General features: G+C 37.9%; 1 protein-coding gene across 14 annotated transcripts in view; it reads left to right on the top strand.

Annotated features, from left to right (window-relative positions):
* The window catches only part of scrib (scribble planar cell polarity protein), a 97,900-nt gene that overhangs the window by 58,373 nt on the left and 16,977 nt on the right, over positions 1-22,550 (top strand). For 10 of the 14 annotated variants that reach the window (XM_067402124.1, XM_067402126.1, XM_067402135.1 and 7 more), the window contains 16 exons: positions 1,045-1,134; positions 1,224-1,301; positions 1,401-1,730; positions 2,957-3,037; positions 5,280-5,522; positions 6,290-6,400; positions 8,301-8,477; positions 10,633-10,749; positions 10,858-11,046; positions 11,166-11,285; positions 11,367-11,423; positions 12,205-12,285; positions 20,943-21,014; positions 21,250-21,297; positions 22,142-22,189; positions 22,422-22,547. In XM_067402124.1, coding sequence (XP_067258225.1) covers positions 1,045-1,134; positions 1,224-1,301; positions 1,401-1,730; positions 2,957-3,037; positions 5,280-5,522; positions 6,290-6,400; positions 8,301-8,477; positions 10,633-10,749; positions 10,858-11,046; positions 11,166-11,285; positions 11,367-11,423; positions 12,205-12,285; positions 20,943-21,014; positions 21,250-21,297; positions 22,142-22,189; positions 22,422-22,547 — 1,968 coding nt within the window. The remainder of the gene's footprint in view (positions 1-1,044; positions 1,135-1,223; positions 1,302-1,400; positions 1,731-2,956; positions 3,038-5,279; positions 5,523-6,289; positions 6,401-8,300; positions 8,478-10,632; positions 10,750-10,857; positions 11,047-11,165; positions 11,286-11,366; positions 11,424-12,204; positions 12,286-20,942; positions 21,015-21,249; positions 21,298-22,141; positions 22,190-22,421; positions 22,548-22,550) is intronic. The other 4 variants (XM_067402136.1, XM_067402125.1, XM_067402129.1 and 1 more) reach the window with 3 other exon arrangements.

The following is a 22,550-nucleotide window of genomic DNA, read 5'->3' as shown; positions in this document are numbered from 1 at the left end:
ATTAAAAGTGACGGTAAAGACATTTATAATGTTACAAAAAATTTGTCTTTCAAATATATGCTGTTCTTTTGAACTTCCTATTCATCAAAGAATCCTGGAAAAAATTTATCCACAAAAATATTAGGCAGCACAGCTGTTTTCAACATTAGTCAACATTTCAAAATTGTCTTCTTAATAATCATTTATTACTTTACATGCACAATCAAGCTTAAGCAGACTTGCATGACTTTCAGGTTGTCAGCTTAGTAAACAAAAGATGTGAATGTAAACAAACATTCTATATAAAATATATCAATATATATATATTTTTGCAAACTGTGCAATTTGAGTAAAGGCTGGAATACATGACATTACATCCCAATATTTTTGCCTCAATTTACAGTCTGAACGAGTCGATTCTGGTTGCCTAAAGTCATCCAGTCTGCAGATTTGAACTGACATATTTCACAGAAAATCACATAGTCAATGTGTATGATGGTCACAGACTCCAGTTTTTAAGCTTCAGACCATAACGCCAACTAGTTGGAGGATATCAAATAAGTTTGATATTTTGAGCCAATTTTAGAATGCATATTGTCTTCAAATTTATTAATTAAATAAATCAAAAAAGTCAAACTAATTAAGCTTGATATTTCTCTTATTAAAAGAGTTTCTGTGCTTCTGATTTGTTTTTTAAATTGTTTGTTAAAAGTATATATGAATTTGAATAGATTGTTCAATGATCCTTGAACTTGTTCCTTGAACTCAATTGTTATTGTATGTAAAGAATGCAATGTGAAAGAAATCAAGGAAAGAAGGCTGCTTGTTGGGACAATATATTTGATCTGTCTGAACATGGATGCACTCTTATTCACACATTAGAGAGATTTCCTCTCTAAACAAGCATGCACTGCATGAACGCTTCATGTTTTGTTTTTGTTGGGTTTTTTATACTCTGTGAGTCAACTCATGCATACTATAGCAAATGTCTTGTGAGATGCATTTTGTAGGTTTTTGTTCTTTGCACTTTTCTGTACATTTCTGATCTTTCTACTTCATCTGTAGCTGACCCTGTCCATCCTGAGGCAGACTGGTGGGTTAGGCATCAGCATAGCAGGGGGTAAAGGATCTACGCCCTATAAGGGCGATGATGAGGTACATTTTTAATGGGCTTTCATGCAATAGATTAATTTCAGTGAGTGCGTTGTCAGCTTGTTTTAATGTACTGCACATATCCTTTTCAGGGTATTTTCATTTCTAGAGTGTCAGAAGAAGGCCCTGCAGCTCGTGCTGGGGTCAAAGTGGGAGACAAACTTCTTGAGGTGAACATCTGTTATGATTTTCTCCTTTGAGTCGCCCCATACAAAACCAGTCATTCGTGCTGCTTTAAGACCTCCATATTTGTATTCATCTGGTCTCAGGTGAACGGAGTGGACCTGCACGGAGCGGAGCATCACACAGCTGTCGAGGCCTTGCGTAACTCGGGGGCAGCCGTGTCTATGACCGTTCTGCGGGAACACATGGTGGAACCAGAGAACGCCATCACCACCACGCCGTTGCGACCAGAGGATGATTATTTCCCCCGGGAGAGACGGTCCAGTGGGCTGCCTTTCCTCCTGGACCCTGCCTCACCTGCTGTTAGCACTGGACCTTCACAGCGACTAGCCACTTGTCTGATCCGCAACGATAAAGGTTTAGGTTTCAGCATTGCTGGTGGGAAAGGGTCAACCCCGTACCGAGTAGGAGACACGGTAAAAACAAGACCCTGTTCCAGATACACTTGTGACTTGCCTTGTAGTAAATATTTTATGGTGTGATCATTGCATTGGTGTCAGGTTGTTTTATCTCAGTGTTTGTTTACGGACCGTATGGCAGGTCTTCCGCTCTGTCCGTATGTTTTACATATTTAACAGAAATGTATGGACTGCATAAGCCTCTGTATAGTGTTCATCACCTCTAGGAAGGCTGACTGAGGCTGCAATGATTAGAATTGCAGGGACTGACACCCGATAGGGCTGATAGATTAGAGGATGGCAGGGGATGAAGTATTTTTGGATCTCCGCTGCAGACACACATCATACCACCCTCGATCTTTCTGACACACGGCCTCATTTTTGCACCACTTTCACGAAGGAGACAGTCACACATTAGCACATGCACACACTCTAGGCTGAGTAATTGTAAGTCCTGTTTTTGTCCTTCTGCTTGACATTTGCGCTCTCTTTTACTAACAAGTATATGTCACCATCTTGTCTGTTTGCTACTTTGAGTTTTCGGCATGCAGTGTTCTGATCACACTTCTAGAGAACATACTGTGAAAGTGCTGACAAAGGCGGTGTATCAGTTTACTTATTAGTTGTCTTTGAAGAATCAAGTGGCCTTGAAGGTCATAAATAGTTATTTGAATACTGCGTAGTCTAAATTACATTTTTAGAGTTTTAAATAAACCTTTCCTTGACTATATAATCGGCTGTTAAAAACAAGGCAGGTAATTTTAAGCTAAGGTCAGCAGGATATTTTCTGCTTTAGAGGTATGTGGCATTGCAGCACACTGACTAGCTCTTAACAGCTGTACAGGAGAGCTGAACTAAGTCACTAGCTGCAGTATAGCCCTGCAAGTGATGTTAGCACTGTTACTTCTAGACTATGGCCTGTTTTAATTTTTTGTGAATGTACAAACAGTAAATTCACTGCTCTGCCTCAATAAATAGGTTCATTTATAGCTCATTTTCATTACTTTGTGAGAATTTGGATGTTTCCATACACTACCGTTAAAGAAATGAAAATTATTCAGCATGGATGCATTATATTGATCAAAAGTAACAGTAAAGACATTTCTAATGTTGCAAAATATTTCTATTTTAAATAAATGCTGTTCTTTTGAACTTTCTATTCATCAAAGAATCTAGAAAAACATTTAAAAAATCTTGAGTTGATATTACTGTTGACTTGACTGTTCTCCTGCTTTTTTCCTCAGGGAATCTTCATCTCTCGTATTGCTGAAGGAGGAGCTGCTCATAGAGACAACGTCCTGCACGTGGGAGACAGGGTCATATCAGTGAGTCCATCCATCCCCCCCCCCCCCCCCCTCTCTCTCTCTAGTTAGTGTAGTTTATCAACTTATTTTATTTTTCAGTTAAAAGAGTAGTTCACTCAAAATAAATGTCACAATTTACTCACCTTCATGTAATATAAAAACTTACATTTGTCTGAATTTGTTCCTTAGAAAACAAAAAGAGACATTTAGCACATTTTTGAGGCTGTTGTTTTCCATTCAAAAGTGAATCGTTACCATTGTCTGTCAAGCTCCAAAAATGACAAACAAGCACCATGAAAGTGATCTATACAAGTCTTTCTGTATTTTGAAGTCCTCTGAAACCATGTGATAGCTTTGTGTGAGAAAAGACTATAATATGACTTAATTTGGATCTGTTGTTCACACAAATCTATTGTATGGTTTTGGAATAAAGCAAACAAATTATATGGACTATATTTTATGGTACTTTTATGCTTATTTTTCTGAGCTTATGAGTCACCATTCTCTTTCACTGTATGGAAAATTATAGTGTGAACACTTACAAAGTTCCTTTTTTGTGTGTTTTACTATACCTTTTAATAATAGATTTTTTTGATCCTGGGTATCATGAATAAAGTTCAGCTCACTGCGGGGTCAGTTAGTCAGAGTTAGTTGTAGCAGAGTGCAACTGAGCGTTCTTCTGGTGTTTTACTTTGCTGTACGCCATAACTTTTCTGCTTCACACCATGAAATTATGTCACTGTGTAATTTTAGTAACCTTGCTTGTATTACTACTCAGCATTATGACAATTATAATCCCAAATGTTTTGTCTCCCTTGAGCCCTCTCTTTATTTCGAGATTTTGCTGCTTCTCCCTCTGTCCTTGCATGGGTTTTCACTAACATACTTCTTGCCTGCTTGGTGTCGGGTGTGGTGATGGGAGGTTTTTGACTTGTTCTGTGGGCCTGCTGTCATGGTAACTGCATGCGTTACCATAGCAGCTGCCTTTCTGTCACCCTGTGGTAAGCGCCGGTACTGAATGGTCAGTGCTGACCTCTGTATGTCACCATGGTGGAACTTCTTACTTATAAACAATGTAACCAGAAATCAAAAATAGCTTTTCCTCACATGAAGCAGGACAGATTAGGCCACATGCCTTGGCTTTTTTTTTTTTGTCGAGAGAATCTCTAATGTTATGTAGTTTATGTGAAAATGGTGAACAAAGCGACTTTAAACCGCAGCTCCAACACAACATACCATGTGTCAAGATATGACCCAGATCGTGATTATAGGGCAGGATTTAAAGACTTGAATAAAAATAAGTAATTCTCTAATATGATGATTGACTAAGTACTTGTACATGCATAGTTATAATCGAGTTAAGAGCAGGTTTTTATGTAGTCAGGCTACATTGTACTTGTACATTGCATAATCAAATATTTGAAAGATTAAATACAGGTTGTGCATCACCTCTATCTTATGGAGCAACTGCACAATCCCAATGCAAGTTGTAGTTTGATAAGCATGTTAAGATGCTGGGCAAAGCCAAGCTACAATCATTATCCAGATCTGTTAGTCTGGCTTCCCCAAAACAAGTCTGGTACTATTTCAGTCAGACTAAAGTGTTTACATGACATGTTAAACAGATGAAATACTTTTGTCCAGATGTATTCAACGTTTTAAAGTGCATGTTACCACACTTATTTACAATTGTAATTATAACTCCTCTCGGACTAAACTCACTTTTTGTGAGTGAAAGGTCCTCTAATCAAAGTATATGAGATTTATCTGGAATACCTTTATATATGACAAACTGTAGTAGCATTTGGAGACCATTTTCATAAGGCTGCTTTTTTTTGCACGTGCTCTAACACACTACGTGATCTTGCTACCTAAAGCATCTCCAGCACTTCCTCTTTCTCCCATTGCACATCCCCTTCTCTTTTCACTTCCCTCATCAGATGTGTCTCAGTTTGGTTTGATGCATGATTTTTCACTGAGAACCCAGGTTTTTAAAACCAATTCTGTAAGTGAAGTGGAAATCACTTTCCCTTTAAGCCTCTGAATGCATGAGAGAGGGCTTTCACATGATCCAGGTCAGTCCAGTTCAGGAACATTTTTCCCCCAACTAACACCTGGAAACTCTTTAACGTTCTTCTAAAATCCTACATACAGCACTTAAAGAACCAGTAAGACATCACAAGCTCAGCATGAGAGGCTTTCTTCCACTCATTTTGGGCATATTGGCCCTCTCTGACCCTCTGGTGTTTGGCTGTCACTCCAGATCAATGGTGTAGACATGACAGAGGCCAGGCATGACCAGGCAGTAGCGCTGCTTACTGGCACCTCCCCCACCATCACCCTCCTGGTCGATCGGGACCAGGCCAGTGCAGGGGGCGCCTCCCCACGAACGCGACCTCATTCACCCCCTCCTCCAGAGCCATCTGACTCACCTGAGCAAGAGGAAGGAGACGAGCACCTTGGAAACCATCTCAACTGTCCCATGGAAGATGAATACCCTATTGAGGTGCGAACTCTAACTAAAAGTGTGACAGTGAGTCTGAAGGGAATGTTTGTGTTGATAAATGCTGCTTGCTGTAGTTTAATCTCATAACAGCTTCATTTTGCTGTTTTAATGCCTCGTTCAACAGAGAAAATGGTGCACGGTATGAACATTGCATACTGGATTTATTATGTTAGGATTGTGATTTGGCCTATTGAAATGTACTCTATTGCTTTTGCATTTTATTGATGTTCCCTTGATGTTTTGAAGTTGTGTAGTTGTGTAGAATTGCCTAGAAGATGCGTCTCCACAAATAACTGAACATTCAGTTATTTACGCTAAAATATTTACACTGCTATTCAAAAGTTTGGGGCCAGTAATATTTTTCTCTTTTTTCTTTTTGAAAGAAATTAATACTTTTATTCAGCAAGTATGCATTAATTTTGATCAAAAGTAAAGACCTTGTATAATGTTTTGTATAATGAATTTACATTTTAAAATATATCAAAATACAAAACAATGATTTCAAATTGTAATATTTCACAACATTGTTGTGTTTTATTGTATTTTGGTCAAATAAATGCAGACTTGGTGAACATAAGAGACATCTTTCATTAACAAAAAAAAAAAGATCTTCCCAACCCCAAACTTTTGAACAGTATCTTATTATTAATTAATCTCAAAAATTACTTATCACTGCATTCATCAGACCTACTGTAAGCTTAACTTTTTAAACTCGATACATAAAACTTGACTCCTTTTTAATGCATCGGAATTTTCTCTCTGGACAGGAAGTGACGCTGATCAAAGCGGGTGGTCCCCTGGGTTTGAGCATTGTAGGGGGTAGTGACCATGCCAGCCACCCGTTTGGAATTAATGAGCCAGGGGTGTTCATCTCCAAGGTAAATTAAACTTCTTAATGATTATTAACAAGTATCTAGTATGATGCCTTCTTTGTATTTTTGAGAGAATAACGTTTATGCGTGGTTATTGAAAAAAACAAAAAACTTAAGTCACTGAAATACGGCGACAAAACAAATACTAAATATGTGTTCACAAGACTTCTGGGTATTGGAGGTTGTAGACCAGAATGCCTGCCTACTCGTTCAAATAAAACAATATATTAATTTAAATTTTGTAAGATACTTTTTGTCAAGAAAGACAGTCTTCATGAATAATGCTGTGATTCACACCTGAGAAGACCCACATAATGACCCGCATAATAAGCCCTTTCAATCAGGTAGGTTATGTGACAGGAAGCTAAAAAAATCAAAGTACAAAGCTTTTTTGTTTTTGTTTTTTTGTAGTTTATTCAGAATATAGTTAACAATATAAATGAGACACATTTTGAATAAATGAGGGCACATTTTGAGTATACAGATTTACCTGGAAATAAATCCTGTTCAAAGATATAAGTGAACATCACTTAACTGGTGTTTCTTTGCACTGGAGAAAAGAAAAAAAAAACTTTCGTGATTCCAGTCAGTGATATCACCATTATATTCTTTCAGAATGTCCAGTGTGGGCCAATATCTGGTCACTATGATTCTCAAATCTGTGAGATAAAGAAAAAACCCTCTGTGAGCATGCTGATAACAGGATCATATCAGCTATTGTATTAACGTTAATATAATGTCCACTCTTAACAGAAAACATGATTTTTGTGATCTTATGCATGCATGTATTTTTGCACATCATGTGAAGAAAATTTTGTATAGGCCTATATTTTAAATTACAGTACCAGTCAAAAGATTTGACAAATTACTGTTACAATGATTTTGAAAGAAGTCTCATGCTCATCAAGCCTGCATTTATTTTATCAAAAATACAGAAAAAAAACAGCAATACTGTGAAATATTATTACAATTTAAAATAATGTTTTTTCTATTTTAATATACTTTAAAATATAACGTTCATATTACCTCTATGGTATTTTATATATTATATATAGAGACTAAATGTGAATGTGCAGTTTAATACATTGCTAACACATTTTATTTCATTATATATTATGTATTTCAATCGATTTCTCTCATCTCAGTATAGCAGTATAGTTTGGGAATAGCCGTGGCAATTTACTAATCTAAGTTATGTGTAGTAAACGAAACTGCACGTTGATCTGTCCCATTAATTCACACTGAGACACACAAAACTTGCAGGATACATATTTAAACAGTCTTTTTGCGGTTTAATACTCACAGACACTATATCGCGATTAGAATAAAGAACTTAAAAATAAAGTGAACAGAGCTCACGTTTCGTGGGCGTGGCTGAATTAGTGGATAATGAGCTGACTCACCAATGTCTGACATGCCTCCCTTTCATACAGATTACATAAACAGAGAATATTTGTTTTTGATTTGACTTAGATGATTTAAAACCTGACAGTTCAACGTTTCTCTAGACATTAATCATTTTTGTGTCATTAGTATTCACTAAGTTACAGTTCATTTTCTGAGGACTATCAGAATAGACTTCATTCAGAGAGAGAGACTGCGGCTCGTGCATCATGTTAGTTTTCTTTATTTAGCAAAAAGCACAACGTATTATTTTTACTCTGAGTGTACACAAATAAAAGACATTTCACAGATTAGAATTAGTGTAGTGTATAACTCTTAATTGTATGTCCAAAATTGACAGAGTATTTTGAGTCTCTTTCACACTGATATGAAAAAAAGCAAGGTGGTATCGCTGGCGCAACCACCGACTCGAGAGTGTTAATGTCGAAAATTAATGCCGCGATTTTGGTCAGTGAAGCTTGTCAGATTAATTGATTTCTGACCATATTGTGTTTCTGGGTAGGTCATCCCCAATGGCTTGGCCTCTCAGAGTGGACTTCGTGTGGGTGATCGTATCTTGGAGGTGAACACCATCGACCTGCGACATGCCACACACCAGGAAGCTGTTAGAGCCCTGCTCTCCAACAAACAGGAGATCCGAATGCTTGTGCGCAGAGATCCCTCGCCCCCCGGCATGCAGGTATAACCACATTTGTTATTAGCTGAAGAATGTGAGCTAAACCTACATTATGGCCAGCTGGTGTCAGGTGGTTTCTTAGTCACATCTGTGAAGTTCTCTTGGCTCAGTCAGATCTAACAAATGTCAGACTTGGTCTTTTTCTGAAAATACACCATATTGCCTCCTCATGAGACCAGAACAAACTTACATACCCTCTAAAGCACGGGGCACACCAAGTCAGCAACGAAAGCTGACTGTGTTGTCGACTGCGTCTTGGCCAAAAAGTTGCACTTGAACACACCAAAAGGACTAAAGGCAACTGTCAACTAGCATATGCATTCTGCATCTATGTGTAAGGATATATCTGTCTGTATCTGCAGGTATCAATAGTCTGTTTTTGTCATTCAAAAAGGAAAACCGAAACTAGGACTGTAAATGCACTATATTGCCAAAAGTTTTGGGACGCCTGCCTTTATGTGCACATGAACTTTTAATGACATCCCATTCTTAATCCGTAGGGTTTAATATGGAGTTGGCCGACCCTTTGCAGCTATTACAGCTTCAACTCTTCTTTCCACAAGGTTTAGGAGTGTGTTTATGGGAATTTTTGACCATTCTTCTAGAAGTGCATTTGTGAGGTCAGGCAGTGATGTTGGTGAGAAGGCCTGGCTCGCAGTCTCCACTCTAATTCATCCTAAAGGTGTTCTATCAGGTTGAGGTCAGGACTTGTGCAGGCCAGTCAAATTCCTCCACATCAAACTCGACCATTCATGTCTTTATGGACCTTGCTTTGTGCACTGGTGTGCAGTCATGTTAGAACAGTTGGGAGCATGAAATTGTCCAAAATGTCCTGGTATGCTTAGACTTAGAGGCCAAGCCCAACCCCTGAAAAACAACCCCAAACCATAATCCCCCTCCACCAAACTTTACACTTGGCACAATGCAGTCAGGCAAGTACCGTTCTCCTGGCAACCGCCAAACTAGGGCTGCAACGATTAATCGCGTTTGCAAAATAAAAGTCTGTGTTTACGTAATATATATGTGTGTGTTCTGTGTATAATAATTATTTATATATAAATACACACACATTCATGTATATATTTAAGAAAAATGTTATATTTATATATAAAATATTTATGTTTATATGTAATATAAAATATATATAAATATATATATTTATAATACATGCATATATTTCTAAACTTTATACCTGTATGTGTGTGTATTTATATATACATAATTATTATACACAGAACACACACATATATATTACGTAAACACAGACTTTTATTTTGCAAACGATTAATCGGGATTAATCGTTGCAGCCCTACGCCAAACCCAGACTGAAGGCCACATGAAGTCTGGAAGTCTGTAGCTATTGACTCCAGAAAGTTGGCGACTTCTGCGCACTGTGCGCCTCAGCATGTGCTGACCCCGCTCTGTGATTTTTTTACGTGGCCTACCACTTTGTGGCTGAGTTGCTGTTGTTCCTAATTGCTTCCACTTTATGATACCACTAACAGTTGATCGTAGAATATATAGTAGTGAGGAAATTTCACGAATGGACTTTGCACAGGTGGCAACCTATCACGGTACCCTGCTTGAATTAACTGAGTGACCCATTCTTTCACAAATGTTTGTAGAAGAAGTCTGCATGCCTAGGTGCTTGATTTTAAACACCTGTGGCCATGTAAGTGATTGGAACCCCTGAATTCAATGATTTGGAGGGGTGTCCCAATACATTTGGCAATATAGTGCATACAAACCGTAAACAAAGCAGTGCTTGCTTACCTTCTTGAATGTCAATCATGCTGATCACTTTGGCTCATGTTATTATAAAAATATTTGTGTATTCGAATGCTCAGGTAAGATGGCGTAAAATGATAACAGCCTTCCATCTGTACAGTCTTGACTTCTTTGCTCTCTTTCATTGCTTTTGCTTTTTTTCTCGTGCACTGACTCATTCGCTAAGTTGAACAGTCAATCAGAGTTCTCTCTCACCAACGGCTTGACGCCGATTCAACATGCTGAATCGGTCAAAAAAAGACACCGTCCGACTAGAGTCAACAGTGCAGAACACACTGATATTGTTAAGCTGACCAGCGATCGAAAACCGCCCAATGGCCAACCGTTGGTTGGTGTATCCCGGCCTTAAAACATTCCTGTGTCATTGTAGGAGATTGTCATTCACAAGCAGCCTGGAGAAAAGCTAGGCATCAGCATCAGGGGTGGAGCTAAAGGCCATGCAGGAAACCCCTTTGACCCCACAGATGAGGGCATCTTCATTTCCAAGGTAACCATAAAACTTAAACTCTGCAGAATTCTGATAGCAACAAAAATACTGGTCTGGTTTCCTCCACTACAGTCATGTAAGTGATTTGTTGCTCACTTGTTCTTAAAGGTGAGCTCCAGTGGTGCCGCTGCACGAGACGGCCGACTGCGGGTGGGCATGCGTATTCTTGAGGTGGGCAACAACAGTCTGCTGGGTATGACACACACGGAAGCAGTGAGGGTCTTGCGTGCTTCCGGTGATTCCTTGGTTATGCTTGTGTGTGATGGCTTTGACCCAAGAAACGCTACAGGCATAGAGGTAAACACTTTTACAGGAGAAGAGATCTGCTCTGGCCTGGCTCAAAAATCATTATAAAACATTATGTATATACTACTACATATTTTGCATATTTATTTGTAATTGATTTGATTTTTCAGGCATCCCCTGGTGTTATTGCAAACCCATTTGCAGCTGGTATTGTTCGTAAGAACAGTATGGAGAGCATCTCATCAGTAGACAGAGACCTGAGTCCTGAAGAGATTGACATCATGCAGAAGGTGAGGTCTCTGCATCACAGAGTAGGAACATCAGTGACATGGATGGAAAAATAACATTCTTCTGTCTGACCTTTCCTGCAGGAAGTAGAGATGGTGAGAGAGACATCCCAGTGGGAACGGGAGGAGATGGAAAAAGTGGTGAGTGATTTTCTCCCCAAATCGCTTTTGTGATATCAGATTATTATCATAATAAGAATTGCTATTAAAATGATGACCACTTCCAAATCTCTCCTATAACTATAACTAATATTTGTGGCTATGTCCTTTTCTTCTCTTTCTCTTATTTTATGCCCCTCTTTTCCCCCAAACCTTTCTGAATGATCTTGGGTGCTGCTCATTCCAAACATTGCATCTCGTTTCTTCTCAATTCCATTCATCTCCTTCATTAAATATGTTCTCATGTCTTCATGGTTCCCTGATTTTATTTTTCATCCATGACTCTGCGTCACCTAAACCTCATTCCCATCTGTGCAATGGATGTCATCGGAATGTGTGCCTGTCTACATATTTGTGTGGGTAAAATATATATGTGTGTGTGTGTGTGTGTGTGATTGGGTAAATTTCACCCCCAACCCCCCGCCCCACTCTCTCCTTATTACCCTCCCTCTTTCGGTAAAGGAGCGTATGCGCTTGGAGCGCGAGGAGGCAACTCGCTTGCTGGAGGAGGAAACTGAGGTGAGGCCTTATGCCCTCCCTGTCTTTACGGCCCACAGTAGGGCTCCAGGAGCGAGAAACAGGACCAGCAGTCACCTTGAACAAATGAGTCATGTCTGAACCTCTGAACACTAGAAACTCTTTAGATCCAGTGTCCTCATACTCAAAGCTTAATGAAAAGTATAAATAAAATTCAGGTTGTTGAACATGTTCTTTCAGTGAACAAAGATCTTTCAGTGTAATCTTTCTTACACTTTCTCTACAGAATTTGAGCACTGGACCCCTGAAACTGGACTACAAGACACTGGCGGCTCTGCCTACAACTAGTCTACAGAAAGTTAACAGAGTAAGTGCCTATATGTCATGTTTTTGTAAATAGACAAGAAAGCATCTAGAAACAAAGTATTTGAAAGACTTTGAAAAACTTTTTTGGACATAAAAGCGAAGAATTTCCAAACAAATGCTTCTTTTATCAAAAGTGCACATACCTACTGGCTGCTGCACATGTCAGTGAAATGAGCCTTTGTCACTGTAGACTAGGGTTGGCAGGGCTCCAGACTGCGCCTAAAACGGTCGCATTTGCGACTAAAAATATTCATTTGTGAGTGATATTTTTGCTGAGTTCACCATTGGCGACCATACAAATTCATGTTATGACTATAAAACTTGCATGTTATTTGCATGTTCTGTGACCAGTAGCCTATCACATCATTTGCTGTGTTGACGTAATAAAATGAGATGCTGCGTGTGAATGTTTCGCTGAGTTAGAGTGCCGAAATATGAACAGGTAGGGAAAAATTTCACACACCGAACAGACGCCAAAGAACTAGAGCTGATGAAAGCCGACTGTGTTGCCTCGCGTCGCTTGCGTCGGTGCAAAACAGATGCATTTGAACACACCGTTCTGCTCCTGCCTCTATATTCATCATTCAAAAGAGAAAACCGGCTCTACAGACTGCAGATACACACACAGTGCATCATGTTTACAGTTTTGAATATCAGTCATGCTGATCACTTTCATTATTCCACTCCGCTCATGCTCATCAGATAAATTTAAGGTCATTAAAAGTCTTCAGTGCCTTAAATGGTATAACAAGAGTATTAAAGGTGCCCTCGAATGAAAAATTGATTTTATCTTGGCATAGTCAAATAACAAGAGTTCAGTACATGGAAATGACATACAGTGAGTCTCAAACACCATTGTTTCCTCCTCCTTATGTACATCTCATTTGTTTAAAAGACCTCAGAAGAACAGGCGAATCTCAACATAACACCGACTGTTAAGTAACAGTCGGGGTGAACGCCCCAATATTTGCATATGCCAGCTCATGTTCCCAACATTATGAAAGGCATTAGACAAGGGCAGCCAGTAACGTCTGGATCTGCACAGGTGAATCAACAGACCAGGTAAGCAAGCAAGAACAATAGCGAAAAATGGCAGATGGAGCAATAATAACTGACATGATCCATGATATCATGATATTTTTAGTGATATTTAGGGCCCAAGCGAAAATTCGCACAGGGCCCTCTTGTTCTTCTAAGGATTATTATTTTTTTTTTTTTTTTTTTTTTTTTTTACCGTCTTCCGGGGCTTTTTGGGGGCCTTAACATGCTCAAAAACTCTTGAAAATTGGCACACACATTGGAATCCGCGGCCATTAGGACGCCGGAGAGGCTGGTACCCGGGCGTGGCAGGGGGGCTCGACAGCGCCCCCTTGAAAAAAGTCTGAAAATTTGGTCCATATATTAAACATGCTTGCACGTATTAGTATGAAACTCGGTACACATATAGACCTCATCGGGCCGAACAACTTTCGCGCTCTAAGTTAATCGCCACGCCAACAGGAAGTCAGCTATTAAGGGTTGTTTGAAAAACGCATGCTCTGGAATTTGATATACTCCTCCTAGACGATTAATCCGATCGCCACCAAACTCGGTCAGCATGAAGTCAAGACACTGATGATTAAAAATTGCCAGGGGATTTTTGATATCTCGAACGGTTTGGCCGTGGCGAGGCAACGAATTTATGGCGAGAAAAAGGAAACAGGAAATGTGTTATAACGTCTTAATACATATATTGATCTTTATGAAACTTCACGAGTGTGTTCGTTATAGGAGTCTGATCACATGGATGTGACTATTGTGAGTCAAAGTTATAGCGCCACCAACTGGCAGCAGGAAGTGTATCACTTTTTGAAATGTTTTGAGATCACCCTCTTATTTTTACCTGATTTGCTTCAAACTTCATCAGTGTAATGTCAATACACAGCAGATGTAGACCTATGACAGGATTTTTGATATTTGAAATATTGTTGCCATGGCAACAGGTCAAACTGTAATAATATTCTTGAGTGTTTTTGAGGCTCTTAACATGCTTCAAATTGCATGAAACTCGACACACACATCAATATTGTCAACCAGTAGACATGGACAAAGCCATAGAAATGGGCGTGGTGGAGGGGCTCAGTAGCGCCACCTTTTGACAAAAGTGGGGGGGTTAGTTTTTCCTACAGTCACCAAACTCGGTACACATATTATTCTCATCAAGCCGGACAATTTTCTAATTTACATTCATTAGCTCCGACCAACAGGAAGTCAGCTATTTTGGTTTGAATGTTAATTTTTTGAAAAAACAGGCTATGAATTTTATACTACTACTCCTACAGGGTTTATCCAATTTACACCAAGCTTTTTTTAACTTGTTGCGAACACATTGAAGTTGTTTAATTGCAAACGGATTTTGGATATCTCAAACGGTTTGGCCGTGGCGAGGCAACGAATTTATGGCGAGAAAAGGAAACAGGAAATGTGTTATAACTTCTGCATACATTGATTGATGTTTATGAAACTTCAGGAGTGTGTTGGTTGTAGTAGTCTGATCACATGGATGTAACTATTGTGAGTCAAAGTTATAGCGCCACCAAATGGCAGCAAGAAGTGTATCACTTTTAAAATGCTTTGAGATCACCCTCTTATTTTTACCTGATTTGCTTCAAACTTCATCAGTGTAATGTCAATACACAGCAGATGTAGACCTATGACAGGATTTTTGATATTTGAAATATTGTTGCCATGGCAACAGGTCAAACTGTAATAATATTCTTGAGTGTTTTTGAGGCTCTTAACATGCTTCAAATTGCATGAAACTCGACACACACATCAATATTGTCAACCAGTAGACATGGACAAAGCCATAGAAATGGGCGTGGTGGAGGGGCTCAGTAGCGCCACCTTTTGACAAAAGTGGGGGGTTAGTTTTTCCTACAGTCACCAAACTCGGTACACATATTATTCTCATCAAGCCGGACAATTTTCTAATTTACATTCATTAGCTCCGACCAACAGGAAGTCAGCTATTTTGGTTTGAATGTTAATTTTTTGAAAAAACAGGCTATGAATTTTATACTACTACTCCTACAGGGTTTATCCAATTTACACCAAGCTTTTTTTAACTTGTTGCTAACACATTGAAGTTGTTTAATTGCAAACGGATTTTGGATATCTCAAACGGTTTGGCCGTGGCGAGGCAACGAATTTATGGCAAGAAAAGGGAAACAAAGTGTTATAACTTCTGCATACATTAATTGATTTTGATGAAACTTTGGCTTAGTCTTCGTTGTACAAGGCTGATCACATGGATTTGACTATTGTGATTCAAAGTCATAGCGCCACCAACTGGAAGCAGAAAATGTGTCACTTTCAGCATACATTGAGATCACCCTCTTATTTTTACCTGATTTGCTTCAAAATTCATCAGAATAATGTTAAAACTTGGCACATGTAATCCTTTGAAAATGGGCAGGGAGGAGGGGCTCTATAACGGCACCTTGTAGTGCAGTAAATGTGGAGTGAATTTGACATAGTCCTTTGATGTTTAACCGTTTTAAGTGCCTATTGCCCGCTGTGCACAGTTGCCCTGAAGCCACCGGGGTGGCGGTGCCACCGGGCTTGGGCCCGCCATCGCTGCTCGCAGCTATATTTGTAAATTGTCTTTCTAAATATTTCGTTAGCATGTTGCTAATGTACTGTTAAATGTGGTTAAAGTTACCATCGTTTCTTACTGTATTCACGGAGACAAGAGCCGTCGCTATTTTCATTATTAAACACTTGCAGTCTGTATAATTCATAAACACAACTTCATTCTTTATAAATCTCTCCAACTGTGTGTAATGTTAGCTTTAGCCACGGAGCACTATCAAACTCATTCAGAATCAAATGTAAACAATATAACAGTATACAATATTCACATAATCCGCCACATGCATGACGAACACTTTGTAAAGATCCATTTGAGGGTTATATTAGCTGTGTAAACTTTGTTTATGCACTGTTCAAGGCAAGCACGAGCTCCGTGGGCATGGAGCAGGAGAATTAAAGGGCCAGTAGCCCTGAATCGGCTCATTTATAATGATGCCCCAAAATATGCAGTTAAAAAAATGAATAAAAAAAAAATCTATGGGGTATTTTGAGCTGAAACTTCACAGACACATTCAGGGGACACCTTAGACGTATATTACATCTTTTTTAAAAAAAGTTCTAGGGCACCTTTAATGATCATTTTAAGACGTCTTATATTTTGTGGATGATAAAACAAATCGTGGTTATTATTAATTTCATGTGAGAAAATAAATGTGAGCACTGCATGTTTTAAAGTCAAAAGATGGCGCTGTTGTGCATTCTTCAGCGCAGCTCGCATTCACTACTTAGCGCACATTTGTCAACCGATTGCTTATAAACTAATGCTGATCAATTATCAGTTTACTTTATATTATTTAAATTATATTGTGTTGTAGCAACGTAATTTTTTAATCCTCATCTGAACTTGAATGAGCAGCAAAAGTAAAGTACATACATTTCAAAATAAGAGTCCTGCTGTATTTCAAAGTATTCAAAGTCAAGCAGTATGTATATCAGTTGCCTCTGTTTGTTATTTGGTTACTCAAACCAAATTTGAGATATTTATATATTTCCATATATTTATATTTATTTTCATTTGACTCATAGTAAATTGTTGTAGCTTCAGGAAGGAAGGACTAAGAACATTATTTGACATATTATTCAATATAAACATTTTACTAGTATCAGGGTTATTATAGTTAACTAAAACCATTAAAAACATTTTTTTTATTGCTTGAAATAAATTATAATATTAAATTAAAAATCTTTATTTTTATATTTATCTAAAAAAATTTTAAAATGTAACAAAAATGAAAGCAGAAAATATAAAAATCTAATCTGATTCAAAATATTAACAAAAACTATAATAGTATTAAGTGAAAATAGTGACATTCATTTCCCAGAAAAGTCACAAGATGAAAAACTGAAACTGTAAAGGGGAGATATAATAATACAACAGGATGACTAAAAGTAAGTGATTTAAAAATTTCATTGTTGTGTGGCTCTTAAAAAAAATATTTGGCACCTGTTTTCCCCCCTTTTAGGGGCCAATGGCTCCTTAATGAATTTTTTTGTCTGGAGCCCTGGCTGGTTATTGACACAGATTTTACAATTCGATGCACCTGTGGTAACTGGAACTGGCTGGAATTACAGATACATTTCTCATGACCATACGGAATATGTGGACTTTTTTATCTTCTGCTCTGATTTTAATGGAAAAATATGGTCAAAACTTGTGTGGGTCCGCTCATTTCCTCACATGCTTGAATGCTTAGTGGTTTGGTGAATAAATATTGGTCTTTCTGAAACATTTATGAGGTCAAGCTTTACATTTGTTTAGTAGTGCTCCTTTTACTAGTAGTGCCAAAGGTGAAGCAGTCTAGCTGCTGGTCATTCCAGCCATACCTCTGACAAAATACAGATTGTATTTGCTGGTGCTTGAGATGGAGTGAGGGGGAGGTGCTGGCCGACAGCTGACAGTAACTAAAGTTATTTTAAAATGTATGCTGTGAGCTGATTGGCTGAATAGTTTAATGGGTGGGTGTGGCCATTGAGAATGAGGGACCCTTGGAAGCTCTTGACAGTTAAGTTATCTTGAGTCGAGCCTTTTGGAATCAGCTTCTGTCATCTTACTGTGAGTGTACCACTGCTATTACTCTACAACTCTTTGACTTTTCTGTTATTTCTTCATCACTCATTCCTTCCTTACTTCCTTTACTACTTTTCCTTCTTTTTCTTTTTTCTGAGTGTTTTATCTAATTTAGAATTTGATTATTGAAATATTAACAGTATCCATTGGTTGTTGGACGTTGAGTTGGCATTAAGTCAGTAAATTGTATTATGCTAATTGCACACAGACATCCCACTAATAGTGATTTATTGCCTTTAGTGATATTCAGTAAAGATTATAAAATGTATTAGTGTAATTTGAACTTTGTAATTTTGTTTTTTGATGTTCCTTGATATATTGTTTTCATTTTTAGCCTGTGTCTATTTTCTGGGAATGTATAACCAACATGGCACTAGCAGCTGTTAGCAAAGTCAAGTGAGGCATGGAGAGGGGGTGGACTGCTTTTAGATAGGGAAACACTAGCGCACAGTTTTTTGTGGTATATGAAGAACCATTTAATCACGGCTATTTATAGTTTATACTGTTTTGTAGAGCAATGTCTTTTATCTGCACACGAGCTTTTAATCTGTATGAAGCCATTAACTGTATGTGATGGTCACAATGTGCCACCTACAGCACCTGTTTGTGAAACTACATTTGAAGCATTTTTTTCCTCTGATGAGAATCCAGAGAAAAGATTTATAACTGTTCATAAGGTTGCATACTAATAACGTTTAATAACTAATAACATAATAACTAATAACTTAATAACGGTTATGTAAAGTTTGTATATTGTGGTTAAGGTTCACTATGTAGAGTTACATGCACTACGTATGATTTATATTAGGTTGTATGTTTGACACTTGAGTCGTCTCTTAAAGCAAGCATTCAGCATTCATGATGGTGAATAAGATTTTAAATTGTATTTACCTCCCTACAAAGGCAAAATGTAGTAACTACGTCAGCACTGAAATTTTTAACATTTAAAAAATAATTATTTATAAAACTTAAATGAGAAAGAAATGTTGCATTGGAAATTAACTTGGATAAGTTCAAGTATTAAAAAACTAATAAAATGAAAACATTTTTTACTAAAACTAAAATTTAAAATGAAAGCTGAATTTTATAAAAATCAGAGCTAATTCAAAATATTAATAAAAAATATTATATAATTAATACTAAAATAACTGCACTGAAACAGAAAATTAACTCCCAGGTTTTTATTGAATTAATTGTTAATTTTCACATTCAGTTTTCTCTGAATCTGAACATAATCTGTCTGTCACAGGGCATATCAAGCCTAAAGTCTATATTAAAGCAGACACACAGCACAGCACAGTAGTGCAAATGTTCAGGATTGAGTGACTGTTCACTGTCAGATGTCTCAGGATGATGGGATAGCTGTATTTAGCTCCTCACTCATATGAATTGGCGTGACCGGTAGATGTTTGTGACTTTAGCATGTCTGTGATTCTTCCCAACTCTGCCAGACTAAACCCATCTGCTTCACTCTTTACTGCTTTTCTTTTCTTTTCTTTTCTTTTCTTTTCTTTTCTTTTCTTTTCTTTTCTTTTCTTTTCTTTTCCATTCGCTGTTCTCATTTTTATGTGATGCCATGTCATTTTCCTGTCCCCTTTTATGTATAATTGGTTGCTCTGCTCTTTTATTTGTCTTTGTTTCCTTCTCACATTATTTCTCCCTTTTGTCTCTGTCGATCACATTCTCTCTCTCATTCCTCAGTTTTCTCCCTCCTTTGCTGCATTCGTCACAATGGAGGCTGCCATGCCGGCTGGCCCTGTAGATCCCCTGGGTTTTGAGAAAGTCCATGCCTCTATGTACCATGTAGAACCCGTTGCCCTCCCTTCGTCTCCAGTCTGCCTAGCCGCAAGTTCAGCGGCTTTAAAACAACCCCAAGCCGACACATGGGACCCCCTACTCCCAGCTCTAGGAGTGCCACAAGAAACTAGCACGGAAGAAGAATGTCTTGTAGACTCCCAGCCAATCTGCTTTAGTGAAAATCCATTCCTTGTGGCTAATCGCAAAAGCAAAGGCTGCCCTCCTGAGGAGCGCATTTTATCAGGGCCACCTGTGGGTTACGGCAGGCATGGGCAGCTGCAACCCTGGTTGTACAGCAAGGCAAGCAGCCTTGAGGAGTGTGTTTTGTGACTGAGTGTGTTTCTGGTCAAGCATGGTGTGTCATCAGTAGCTATTTAGAGTTAACATGCCACCTTAATCGCAAATACCATCCGAATAGTTGTATAGCTGCTTTAGACTTATCAATGTCATTGAAAACATCCTTGGGATGTAAAATGGTTTCACAGAAATATACATGTCTATATATACAATTCCTATATTTAGAAATAGGTGAAGCTGAAAAAGGAGCAGATACAAAAATGGGACTCTGTACTGTGCATTAACATATGGTCTTCTTGAGGCATTTGAACATTCCCAGAGAGAATGAGAATGCTTTGAATGTGAAATCAACAGGTGCTGAAAAAGGGTGAAGGGGTAAGGCCTCTCATCTTAAATAAACACCTGTCACCGACCTTTTACAGGAACATAAAACACTGTTTTTTTTTTTTTTAAAGAAACGTTTAAAATTTAGCTCGTTTCTGTAGCATGATATTGTGTTGTAGACACTGTAAAAATGCATTTTTATGGCATCACTGCTTGATTTCAAATGATCTGAGGCACGTAATACAACACATTTGTCATCAAGCTTGTCAGAAGTGCAATACAACAGCTGCGATGTGCAAACCTAATTTAAAACCTAATTAAGACAGCTGTTTATGGTTTGCTGTTGTTACTCTCAAATCAAGATGAGCTGCCTCTATAAAACTGCACATGATTATTCTCAATGCACTACTTTGTAATTTGGCAAATTTTGCCTATTGGAAATGGCAGACCTCATCTTGCTTTGTGAAATACTTCACTGACAATGAGAAATTCCTTTCCTGTACTTGTTCTAGTGATGTGTTCCTTTTTTTGTATTTCAGGGTTCACCATCTGAGCCTCACAGGATTGACAGTCCTGTCCGAGATGCTGCCTACTCTCCACACAACTCGCAGGTAAGTCCCTCAAATAGTTTTCACTGGCTTTTCATCATCAGCCCTTTCTTTTCTCATTTGTTTTCATGCGGCTGTCAAAAATTTTCCATAGGGAAGGCTATATAGATTTACCAGGTTTAGTTTATTAGGTCTACTTTTTACAGGTCTAGTTAATGTCTTCATTAAGTTAGTATTCTAGTTGATAGCCTATGTGCTCTGATTCTGCCCATCGTCATGACATTTCCATATTTCTCAGCAGTCCCACAAATCTTCCTTTGCGATGCTTGGAAGAGAGGTTCGATATGTAAGTGGGCTGACTAGCCCTTTATGGCCTGCGCTAGCTGCATTTGGCTTTGCATTAGATGTTAAGAGAGGAATGGTGTACAGGCCTGACTGTAACTCTGAGCATGTCCTGCTTTTCATGCTCTCTGCAGCAGAGAAATGCTTATAGTATTTAAACCAAACCCAGCAACTGAGCATGTAACAGATTTGTATATTAACACTGCTCATTGAGACCTTGGGAATCATATGTAGTGAATATAACATATTATAATATACACTGTTCAAAATTTGTGGTTGGTAAGATTTTTTGTTTTTTTTATAAAAAGTCTCTCATGATCACCAAGGCTGCATTTATTTGATCAAAAATACAGTAAAAACAGTAATAATGTGAAAAATTACATTACACATATATTATACAAACTCAAACTTTTTATAAAATTATCAAAAATTTAATAAAATTTATTAAAATATTTTCTATAAAATATATTTTATTCATCATGTGATGGTAAAGCTGAATTTTCAGTATCATTACTCCAGGCTTCAGTGTCACACGATCCTTAAGAAATCATTGTAAAAATTTGAAAAATCATTGTAAAAACATTTTTTATTATTATTAATTGAAAAGAGTTGTGCTGCTTAATATTTTTGTGAAACCAATTTTTTTAGGATTCTTTGAAAAGTTCAAAAGAACAACAGAATTTTTTTTACTCTTACCAATCTTTTGAACGATATAATGTAGTATAAAATATAATATAGCCCACATGTGCAGTTACTGGACTTGAAAAAGCAAATCCCATATGAAAACATTTTTTTTTCTTTCACTAATTTTTACATCATGTTCATTTTTTTTCTTTTTTGTGTTTCAGTCAAACATTCAGTTTCCTTCACATGCAAACACCAAGGATAATTCATCAGTGAGTGACCCAAAGTGCTGATAATTTGTAATATATACAAGAGCAAGTTCATGATAACATTAATGTGAAATACATCACTAGCCATGTTATGTTAAACTTGCTATCATTATGCAAGTGCAGAATGTCAAATACAGTAAAGGTTACTATAAAGTTTCTTAGCTATGGTACTTTCAGCATCTTGCTACCCAGACAGTTGATAGTTGGATTTATTGTTTAAATTCTCTCTTTCTAGACTAAACCTGGTGCCATCCAGCCACTCTCTAGGGTGCGACCCGCTGTGTCTCCGGCCAGTCAGGATGGCCACAGCAGTCCCAACCCTTTCCAGCATGGCCTCTCTCCCATCAGCTCTCAGACCACTGTA

This window comes from Chanodichthys erythropterus, chromosome 11 (genome assembly GCF_024489055.1).
Source record: "Chanodichthys erythropterus isolate Z2021 chromosome 11, ASM2448905v1, whole genome shotgun sequence".
NCBI classification, from domain to species: Eukaryota; Metazoa; Chordata; class Actinopteri; order Cypriniformes; family Xenocyprididae; genus Chanodichthys; species Chanodichthys erythropterus.
This window is presented reverse-complemented; position numbering and strand designations above follow the sequence as displayed.